Source organism: Helianthus annuus, chromosome 7 (genome assembly GCF_002127325.2).
Source record: "Helianthus annuus cultivar XRQ/B chromosome 7, HanXRQr2.0-SUNRISE, whole genome shotgun sequence".
Classification (NCBI taxonomy): domain Eukaryota; kingdom Viridiplantae; phylum Streptophyta; class Magnoliopsida; order Asterales; family Asteraceae; genus Helianthus; species Helianthus annuus.
In genome coordinates, this window is record NC_035439.2 from 32833921 (window position 1) to 32845736 (window position 11816).

General features: G+C 36.1%; 1 protein-coding gene across 1 annotated transcript; it reads right to left on the reverse strand.

Annotated features, from left to right (window-relative positions):
• Positions 1-10605: 10605 nt before the first annotated feature.
• LOC110866567 (monothiol glutaredoxin-S4) lies at positions 10606-11177 on the reverse strand. The gene has a single exon (XM_022115711.2). It carries the CDS (start codon positions 11083-11085, stop codon positions 10780-10782), a length of 306 nt encoding a protein of 101 aa, XP_021971403.1. The 5' UTR covers positions 11086-11177; the 3' UTR covers positions 10606-10779.
• Positions 11178-11816: the final 639 nt, after the last annotated feature.

Sequence of the window (11816 nt, forward strand, 5' to 3'; positions counted from 1 at the left end):
TTAGTTATGAAAAATACAAACATTATATGTAAATTTAAATATTAAGAAATTAACATAATTTTTATTTGTTTTAATTAAATTCGTAATATTTAATGTTTAATATTTATCAATTATTTTAATTTAATATTTGTATTATAAAGTTCTTTTATTCATTTTTTCTACTTAATTAAGTGGTTTCTTATTTAATAATACTTATCATTCAGGTGAGGTCGGACAACATGTCGTGCCAGAACAAGTCTTATAAAAAGGATTATTTTGGTTTGAATCAAAACGGGTTCGGGTCAAACCAGTGTTTAAAACAGGTCAAATAAAATTGCGCTCTCCAAAAGAGCTACATTCTGTTTATATTTTTATAACTAAACACAAATTTAAATTATATATTTAGGGTAGACTTGTAATTTATCTTAAATTTTAAGACATTTAAGAAAATATATAATGCATTTGGTACAAGTATTGATGCATTAAGAACCTATCATTTACCATTTTTTTTTTCTTGTGATATTAATGATTTATTTAACGAACATAAATATAACTGGACCCGCCTTAAATAAGTTTATAATCTTGTGATATTAATGATTTATATACCTAAATAAGTTTATAATCTACATAAGTTTATAATTAACAAATTCAAAAAATTAATGCAAGTCTAGAAAAATTATATACCTAAATAAGTTTATAATCTTCATAAGTTTATAATTAACAAATTCAAAAAATTAATGCAAGTATAGAAAAATTATATACCTAAATAAGTTTGTAATTAACAAATTCAAAAAACTTGATTTTGGATTGATCTAGCAACTTGAATCAAACCTCAGAGACGAATTTAGCAGTTTTACCCATTCATTAACGGAGGTTCTAACGGTGTTAATTTATTGGACTGAAATAGCAACAGAAACTAGGCTCAGGGACTGTTTTAGCAAAAAAAGTTGATTTTGGACTGATCTAGCAATTTGAGTCAAATCTCAGGGATGATTGTAGCAGTTTACTCTAAATTATACTCAGTTGACATGAATTATGCTTATTTTAACACATAAATAATATATAACAATTAATTTTCTTTATATTTACCATGTCCGCGTACTCCCCGAGTACTCTCCGAGTACTCCCAACTCCCCAGTCGGCCGACTAAGGATCGCCTAGCGACTTTTACAACACTGGGTATAACACATCTGAGACACGAATTGATAAGTACTATTATGTCTCCATGACTTCAACTGAATTGATAAGACATGACCAAAAGTTAACTAGAAAAATTAAGTTTGCAAGTAGAGACCAGGGTATGAAGGAATTGAACTGGTTGAACTGAATAATTTATATTAAAAGTTGAACAACTTAGACAGCAATTAAATTTTAAAGACACGTTTCTAAGTGTTACATGTTCAAGGTTCTTTATTATGTGGTAAACCATGTACCTGGTTATGTTCACTCAAGGGAGGCTATAAAGGGGGCAATGTGGGTGGCTGACCGGGGCATTTTTTTCCGAGGGCCCAAAAAGTTTAAAAACTCTTAGTTATATATAGATGCGAATGATTGTCTGGTAAAACTTAGACGATTTTTTATTTTTTTATTTTATTTTATTTTTTTTTGTATTTAACCTGTTTAAAGTGGAAAAGAAATATGAAAATAACTTTTTAACAAAAATTAGGTTACAATGTTTAATTTGTTAAGGTTATGGGTAAGGGGCATCTCTTTTCTGGCTCGGCCGGACAGCTGAATCCTCAGTACCGTCTCTGTGTTCACTTGTCTCTTCATCATTATTTGTATTGTTTTCATAAGGCTCTTTATGACAATATACATGCACCACAAGCACGGTACCACAAGTTTGATCTTTACTTTTGCTCCTTAATACATAACTCGACAATAGATTTGTCACCTACGCTTATGTTATTTGACGCCATGTGTCCTAAAACTCATCATTCCACCACAGGTTAATGTGTAGTTCTCGCATGCAACCCTATCTAATGGTTTTACAAGCTTCAGGATACATGGTGTCTCATTCTAGGGTTGAAGATGGGTATGGAGGTGCCACCCATGTTGCTTTGAAAGAGGTTCACTTTGTTAGCTCCTTCAGATACGTTGTCACACACTAGTGCTACTATTGTTTGGTATGATAATGTAAGTTTAGTTTATCTAGTAGCAAACCAAGTACAACTCGAACCAACCAAACATGTTAAATATAATTATAGGGAAAAATTACATATGAGTTGCAAAAATTCTGAAAACCTAATGGATAAACATAATGATGCCACGTGTTACACTTTTTCACTATAACATTTTTACTGACACCTGAATCATTTTCTGACACTAACACACTAGTATATTTGTAAACTGAGTGAACAAATATTGTCCATTAATTTACACTTGTTTATTCACAATAAAGAGCTAGTATTAGTTCACTATTGTTCATTAGGGTTAGGTTCATTTGTGAACAACCCCTTTGATTCTGAACATTAGTGAACTAATCCTAGCACTTGATCATCAATACACTAGTGTAAATCAATCACCTGTATTTAAAAATGAAAATAAGCTAGTGCATTTTATGATTAGATGATGTAAATCAATAGTCATTATTTGTTCACTCATATCACAACTACACTAATGTTCACTCTAAAACCCCACCTTGTATATATGTTTCATATTTTCTCATATCACTTGTGTCACTAGTTGAAATATATTTTTACCGAAGGCTTGCATTAACAACTATTTTACAAATAGGCCTACTATAAATATTGTTAGTCCTTACTAGAGTAGAATTTGAAAGCATGAAAACTAAACTATAATTTATTGGCCTAGTATATATCTTGTTAGTCCTTACTAAAATTACATACAAAATCAGAGGAGAGCGGAGACAAAATTGGAACATAGTGATCTAGTAGCCTTGTCATATATGTTATCTCATGTGAGTACTTCCCTCGTATAAGGGGGGTGGGGGCAGGGGCGGAACCACAGGAGGGTCAGGGGGGTCAGCTGACCCTCCGGCGAGCAAAATTTTCAATTTATCGGAGTACTTAACGATTTTTTTTTTTTGTATATTTGACCCCCTGGATTGCCTCGCGTAAAGGATTAAAACTAGAAGAAAAAATTAGAGATTTTCGAAGTTTTTCCGGCCGGTGAACGGCGTCCGGCGGCGGCAAATGGTGGTCCGACGGTGGCAAGCGGTGGTGGTCTGCTGGACTGCAAGTGTTTGAGAAATTAATGAAGAAGAAAAGTCCGAGACACGTGATATTTAATATATTATAAATATAAACGGGCTTTTTGTAAAATGATAAGTTTAGCCCAAGATAAAACCTAATTTTTTAATGATACATGTTTTAGAGCAAACGTAGTGGGGCGCTATGCCCCCGCATAGCGCTGGAAAGCGCCCAAGAACACCGCCACGAAGGGCGGTATGGCCAAAAAATTTTGAGGAGCGCGATGTGGATAGCGGCGTTACTGGATTGAAGTTTGATTTTTTTTTTTTTTTTTTTTTTTTTTTGTATTTTCTGGTGGGGCTCTCTTGTGTTGCAGGTTTCAAAGGTTTCAAAGAAGGGGTAGGGAACACAGGTATACGAAGAAGGAGGGACAAGGAAGAAGGAACATTTTTAGGGTTTTTTTTATGGGCTTTGGGTTGGGTTGGGCTCAACTCAAAAGGTATTGTGGTTTTTTTTTATTTATTTATTTCAGTTTTTTAATTTATTTTTCTGTTTTTATTTTTTTAAATTTTAGACTAACATTATATTTTTTTTAAGCAAACAATCAGTTTTTTAATTTATTTTTCAGTTTTTTGTTACTGTAATGTTTTTTTAAGTGTATTGTTTTTTTTTTTTAATTTTAGTGTAATGTTTTTTTTTTAATTTAATGAAATGAATTTTAATTTTATAAAGTTAGAAAATAATTAAAAAAATTAGAAATTAATAATTGAGTAATGATTAGGCAGGGGCTTTATGACTACGGGCTTAAATGCATAACGCCCCATAACGCCCACCCGCACACGTGGCGCGCCACGTGTCGCATAACGCCCACAAAGGGGCGTTATGACTACGCATGGCCTTATACACTCCAGAAAGTTACAAAACTTTACTGCCGCAAACATCAAAAAAACCGCCATATTTCTTGATTCTTGAAGAGTTGAAGTATAAAGGCTTATTGGTTCCGTTCAAAAAAAAAAAAAATACGGCTCATTGGTTCTATCATTCTCCAGCATTTGAAGTATTGTCGTTGAAAAAAGTTATTATTTATTCAATTTATTTAATTTCACATTCGGGAGGCAATAGAAGACATTGTCGTATGTGGGGGTCCTTTTTTTGGTGATCTACAGTGGCGAATCGTAACCTTGCCAATGAGGCTTGGTGGGTTGGGCCTTCTCTCGGCCCGAGATGTGGCTGCCTATGCCTTTGTGGCTTCCAGGTCTCAATCTTGGGAGTTGCAGGACCACATCTTACGTAACAGTGGGGTTGCTAACACTGATCCGGATTATGCCAGCGCCTTGGAACGCTTGCATGAATCTCTACCTGACTTTGATCTCGACGGTTTCTCTAACAAGGACACCGCCCCCAAAAAGCCACAGAAAACTTTGGCGAATGCCCTTTGTTGTCGAATCGCACAAAGTTTGGGAGAAGATTTCCATTTGTCACCCCACCAGAAAGCCGTCATTGAATGCCTACAGAGGCCTCACGCTCAGGATTTCTTAACTGTTATTCCTATTGAAGGTTTGGGTCAACGAATGTCAGCGGTGGAGTACCGGTCAATCCTTAAGTACCGTTTGATGATCCCCATGTTCCCAAATGATGAAACTTGCCCAGTCTGCCGTAAAGCATGCCTAGATAAATACGGGGAGCATGCGTTACACTGTAGAGAGTTGCCGGGGTTTAAGTATCGCCATGACTTTGTGCGAGACGCGTTAATGGATATTCTCAGACGAGCAGGGATCTCGGCGAAGAAAGAGGCACCGGTTAATTTTCTTACAGACCCGTCGGAGGGGAGATCCACCCTACGCCCAGCTGACGTGTTAGTTTTTGGTTGGGAGGGCGGGAAACATGCTTGTGTCGATCTCACAGGTGTATCCCCACTAGCCGGGTTCCGGGAAAATGGATTTGTGGCGGGGCAAGCGGTACTGAAAGCAGAGTCAAAGAAGGTGGAAAAGCACGCGAAAGCTTGTGAGGATAATCAACATGCCTTTGTCCCCCTAGCGTTTGACACGTTCGGCTCCTTGGCGCCGGAGGCAGTTCGGTTCTTGTCTAGAGTTCAGCGTGTGGTCCATAACAACTTTTCGACCCTCAGGGGCGAGACTTTGTTTTTAGTAGATTAGGGTTTTCTATTCAAAAAGGGATGGCGGCGCAGTTTGTTGCTCGTCTACCTGCTATCCTTATGTAATTTGCCCTGATGATTCGAATGAAATTATTGATTTAAAAAAAAAAATTCACATTCATGAAGTGAATTGTTGTGCTATTTTCGATCACCAGACTACAATTTTATTTTATTCATTTTATTTAATATTTATGAAGTGAATTAATGTGTTATTTTCGAGACCAGACTATAATTTTATATCATATTTTGATTGTGAATTAAATTGTCAAATATGTATTCTATATAATATGAACTTTTTTTATCTTAATTTGTTGTTATTTTTTAATGTAGAAAAGCAAATATTGATAGGTATTTTAACAGAAATCCCAAACTTAGTATCGCGACTTCGACAAATCCGTCCCAGTCTAATGAAAAAAATAACAAAAGAAATATTGTATACAATTCTATTACGACCTTCCGACTGAAAAGTTCTGATTTCGCCATTGGGTGGGGGTGGTCACGTACTATTGATAAAATTTCATCACTCACAAGCACCCAATCAAGTTCTGCTATGTCATCAACCATTTTTCCATCACTCACAACCTTTTTTGGCGGCAATGGTCATCACTCACCACCACATCCAACAATTTCCCTCAACCAACAATTACCCTCACAAAATAAAACCATCACGGCATGAAGAAAATAACGGACTTTGAATTTGTGCATGTTATCACGCATGGACTTTGTAGGTGGCGGTGGAAATCGTGTTTGTTCCAAGCGTGGAACAATTCTATAACGGACGAAAACGTAACCGCCCCTAGTGGCCTAATCATGTTTCTAAATTTCGAATCGTTTACCGTTTGTTCTTACACACAAAATATTACATTATTACCAATATCTCTTGTTTGTAAAACTAGGGTTCGAAAGATATGTAGAGAAAATGAATGTTCTGTGTATTCGAATTGGTAGTCTGATATTGTGACATATACAAGATATATATACATGGCAGCCTTGTTGAAGTAACTGCCGAAACTTAAGAAAACAAAATAATACATAATAATTGTAACATAAATAATAAGAACTATACTATATGACATATGAAATCATATCTAGCTTATATCTTAATCTAATACCCCCCGTAAGCTAGATTGGAGCAACATGAAGAAGTTCTTTAAAGTGGTGAAAATCTTTTGGCTGCAGTGCCTTTGTAAAGATATCAGCAACTTGATCCTTAGTCGAACAATAACAGATCTCCACTTAATCTTTTCGAATAAGTTCTCGGATGAAATGATATTTCACTCGAATATGCTTGCTTTTCCCATGGTAGACAGGATCCTTGGCTAGACTAATAGTGGATTTATTATCACATAGAATGATAGGTGGACAATCCATGTTGTACAGCAAATCATTCAATATGCCTTTTAACCACAACGCTTGACAGCCAGCCATTGACAGTGCTATGTATTCGGCTTCAGTGGAAGATAATGCTACAACTTTCTGTTTCTTTGATTGCCAGGCGATTGCCCCTGAACCTAAATGGAAAACATAGCCTGAGGTACTTTTACTATCATCCACATTTCCTGCATAATCACTATCGCTAAATCCTATCAGCTTTCCTTGACTGCCTTTTGAATATATAATTCCATCATTTAAAGTTCCTTGTATGTATCGAAGTATGCGTTTTCCGGCTTCCCAATGGCTTCTCTTTGGTCTCTCCATGAAACGGCTAATCTTACTTACTGCATACATAATATCCGGACGTGTATTTGTCAAATACATTAGACTCCCGACTAGGCTTCTATATAAGTTTTCATTCACATCTTCTTCGAGAGCTTCTTTTGATAGTTTCTCCCCATATTCCATCGGAGTTGAAATTGAATTACAGTGCTTCATGTTAAATCTTTCGAGTAAGTTTTCAGCATACTTCCGTTGTGACAACATTATGTTACCATTTTCTTGTTTTACTTCCATTCCTAGGAAATAGTGAAGGTTACCCAGATCGGTCATCTCAAATTCCTTTTTCATCGAGCATTTGAATTGATTTATCATTTTCAGTGAATCACTTGCAATGATCAGATCGTCAACATACAGACATATCACCATATGAGCCTCCTTTGACATTTTAATAAACAGAGTATGTTCATACACACATTTTTTAAAACCATGTGATTGAAAATACTCATCTATGCGACTGTACCACGCTCTTGGAGCTTGCTTCAATCCGTATAGTGCTTTCTTTAAGTGACACACTTTCCTTTCTTCACCTTTCTTGACATAGCCCTCTGGTTGCATAATATAGACTTCCTCATTTAATTTTCCGTTCAGAAAAGCTGTCTTGACGTCCATTTGGTGTAAATACCATCCATGTCTTGCTGCTAATGCTAAAACTAATCTTATTGTCTCGAACCTAATCACAGGAGCAAATACATCATGGTAATCTATCCCATATTTTTGATTATATCCCTTGACTACTAGCCGTGCCTTATGTTTATCCACGTTCCCATGTGCATCATACTTTGTTTTAAATATCCACTTCACACCTATCGGATTCTGATTTAGTGGAGGTTCCACAAGATCCCAGGTTTCATTTTTTTTAATTGATTCGATTTCCCTATCCATAGCTTCTCTCCACTTTACTTCCTTTACTGCTTCACTGTAGTTGGTACGATCGGCATCAGCATATAACACGAAATTTGTTACATCGGTTGAACTATGTTGGTTATTTTCATATAACTGCTCTACTTGTGCTTTTGTCAACGGTTGAGAATTTTGATATATTTCGGTTATATTGCGTGTTCTAATCTCCTCATTTTCTGATGTAACCGAAGATATATCATCCTCATCATCTTCATGTTGTACATTCTGATCATTATTATCATTTTGACTCTCACTTTGATCACTAACTTGAGAGTTAACATCTTGCTCTTGATCTTCGGTCTCAATTTCTTGACGTGTAGGAGCCATATCCTCGTTGTTTTCATTTTCACAGTTTAGCTGTGAATCTCTAGAGTTTTCATCAGTTCTGTCTGTTTCCCAGTCTCTACCTTCATCGAATGTCACATCCCGGCTTATGATAACCTTGTTAGTTGTTGGATTAAAGAGTCTGTACCCTTTACTGTTCTCGCTATATCCTATGAATATTGTTTTTTCCACTTTATCATCAAGCTTTCCACGATGTTGTTTAGGAATGTGAGAGTAGGCTATGCTGCCGAATATTCTAAGATGTTCTACACTTGGTTTGTTGCCACTCCATGCTTCATGTGGGGTTATATCTTGTACACTTTTTGTTGTGGCTCGATTTAGCAAATATGTTGCACATGCTACTGCTTCAGCCCAATAGGAATTCGGAAGTTTCTTCATTTTCAGCATGCTTCTACTAAGTTCCATTAAGGTTCTGTTCTTTCGCTCCGCCACTCCATTTTGTTGGGGTGTATAGCTTGTCGTTAATTGATGATGAATGCCATTTTCTTTAAGAAATCTTTGAAACTCATGGCTGCAATATTCTCCTCCTCTATCTGTACGTATACATTTCACCTTGTAGTCTACTTGATTCTCTACTAGTTTCTTAAACTCCTTGAACTTCACAAGTGCTTCTGATTTCAGTTTTATGAAATAGACCCAAGCCTTTCTCGAAAAATCATCTATAAAGGTTATAAAGTATCTACAACCACCTATGGAGTTTGTTCTCATGGGACCACAAATATCAGAATGAATTAGTTGTAATGGTTGTGACGCACGCCATTTTGATTTCTTGGGAAACGGCTTCCTAGTATGCTTTCCAAATAAACATCCTTCGCATAGATCATGAGATGTTTTTGAGATCTTTGGTAGGCCTTTAACGACATTATTTCTTCCCATGTTATGCAGTGTTTCGAAATTAATATGACCATACCTTCGATGCCATAAGACTGAAGTATCTTGTATTATCATACTACACACTCTTGGTGTTACATCATTTTTCAGGTTCAAAGGAAACATTTTGTTTCCTGTCATACGAACCGTTCCTATACATGTTCCTTTCGAATCCTTGATAATACACTCTTGATTGCTAAATTTCACTTCATAACCTTTTTGTATTAACTGACCTACACTTAGAAGATTGTGTTTTAAACCTTCTACATAAAATACATTTGGCACCTTTTTCTCGATTCCTTTAACCTTAATTGACACATCACCGCAGCCTAACACTTCGAGTTTCTTGTTATCTCCTGTTCTTACTTCTCTTCTTTCCAAATCATCTAATGTAATAAATAAACTCCGATTTCCGGTCATATGGTTGCTGCATCCGCTGTCTAGATACCAGCAATCTTCCTTTGTTATCTCCTCTACGTTAAATATCATAAACATAGTTTCATCATCTCTCTCATTCTCATCTTCATGCATGAGAATATTATTGTTTCTTTCGTTTTCTTCTTTCCGGTAACAGAATCTTGCAGTATGTCCTAATTTCTGACAATTATAGCAACGAATCTGTCCATTAAACCTATTCCTTCCTCTACCTCTTCCTCTTCCTGTGTATTCAGATCGATATTGTCTTGACCGATCTTGACTCTGAACTTGAAACGCTTGTTCCATCGGAGAGTCATCATATTGTCTTAGTTGCAATTCATGCGACTGCAATATACCGAGTAACTCCTCTGTTGTAATCAGATTCAAGTCTTTTGACTCTTCAATGGCTACAACCACTGACTCGTATTTTCGGGTAAGGCTTCTAAGGATTTTCTCTACAATTCGCTGTTCTGAAACATCTTCTTCATTTAATCTTAATTGATTTACTATGATAGTAGTTCTATTTACATATTCCTCTACCGATTCACTCTCTTTCATTCTTAAAGCATCGAATTCACAACGTAAAGTTTGAAGTTTTACCGTTTTAACCCTTCGTTCTCCTCTGTATGCCTTGTGAAGAATATTCCATGCTTCTTTTGCCGTTTTACTGTTTGCTATTCGTTCAAATACGGTTTCACTCACAGACTGAAAAATTATGTGTAGGGCCTTCTTATCTTTTCTGACTTTTTCTCTATAAGTGTTTTGATCGGCTTCCGATGCGTTGGCAGCGACTTCGTTGTAACCTTCATCTAAAATTGTCCACAGATCTTGAGATTCTAATAGAACTTTCATTTGGATGTGCCAGTGGTAATAATTCTGCCCAAGTAATTTTGGTATTTGGGTTTGAATACCGCCGTTTGATGTTGCCATGACAACGATTTACAGTGAGTGAGAGAATCGATATATATTTGTGAGTGGATCAATGCGTTTGGCTCTGATACCACTTTCTTGTTTGTAAAACTAGGGTTCGAAAGATATGTAGAGAAAATGAATGTTATGTGTATTCGAATTGGTAGTCTGATATTGTGACATATACAAGATATATATACATGGCAGCCTTGTTGAAGTAACTGCCGAAACTTAAGAAAACAAAATAATACATAATAATTGTAACATAAATAATAAGAACTATACTATATGACATATGAAATCATATCTAGCTTATATCTTAATCTAATAATATCTTCAAACCCACAAAGCTCCAGCCCTGACGAGCATTGGTTTCAAACCCCTCTTGAGTTGAAGACTCATTATCTCACTAGTTCCACCAACTAGCTCGCCACCAATGAAGACAATGGGCAGAGCACTGCACCCATGCCCGTATAGTGCCTGCTCAATTTCATGGCCTCTTGGTATCTCATCAAGCTCATAGATAGTAGGGTTCCCACCCAAGTCATTGAAGAGGGACTTCACGGTGTGGGACAAGATGCAAGAACTTTTACTAAAGATGACCACAGGCCTCTCAGAAACCATAATTTTCACTCTGTCCATTTCTAAACACTCAACTTAGGAAGTGCCGAACTATTATAGATAGAAGAGACGATATATATTTGTTGTGTACAATGTAGGTGAGCATGAGGAGATTTATTGTGTTTCTAAGGATAATATGAGGAGAAAATGGAATGTCTTTGGTTAGCGAAAGATGGTATAGGTTCTAGAGATGGAATTTGCTAAAAGGTTGACAGTGATATGTATGAAAAAAAAGTTGGATTGTAGCGAATTACTTTGCAAAGAAAGTATATTTTTTATGTGTATGTCCACGTGATGTGTAGGGCTTCAGACTATATTCTTTAGGTATCCTTATTCCAAATTTTTTAGCACTTCGTTACAAGAGTTAATACATTTTGTAAAAGAGTTCTACAAAAATTAATTATGTATATACTCAACAATTAAATAACAATTTTTTTCTGTGAACTGGATAGGAACATGATGAAAAACACAATTAAATATGCTAATTTCTAAAACAAATACTTTTCTTCTAAACATCCATGCATACACATATATAATGCAGTTAGGCATAACACATACATATATGTTTGTAAAAGAGTTTATGTTGTTTTATAGGTTCTCCTCAACTATAATGGCCTTGTTCGCCCAAGAACATTTAAACCACTTATCTGCACTAAGAGCATCTGCCCCGCACATCATGCATCATGCATCATGCATCATGTGGAGTGCGGTTGAACCGTGACCACTTGTGGAACAGCACACCCAAATCTTGT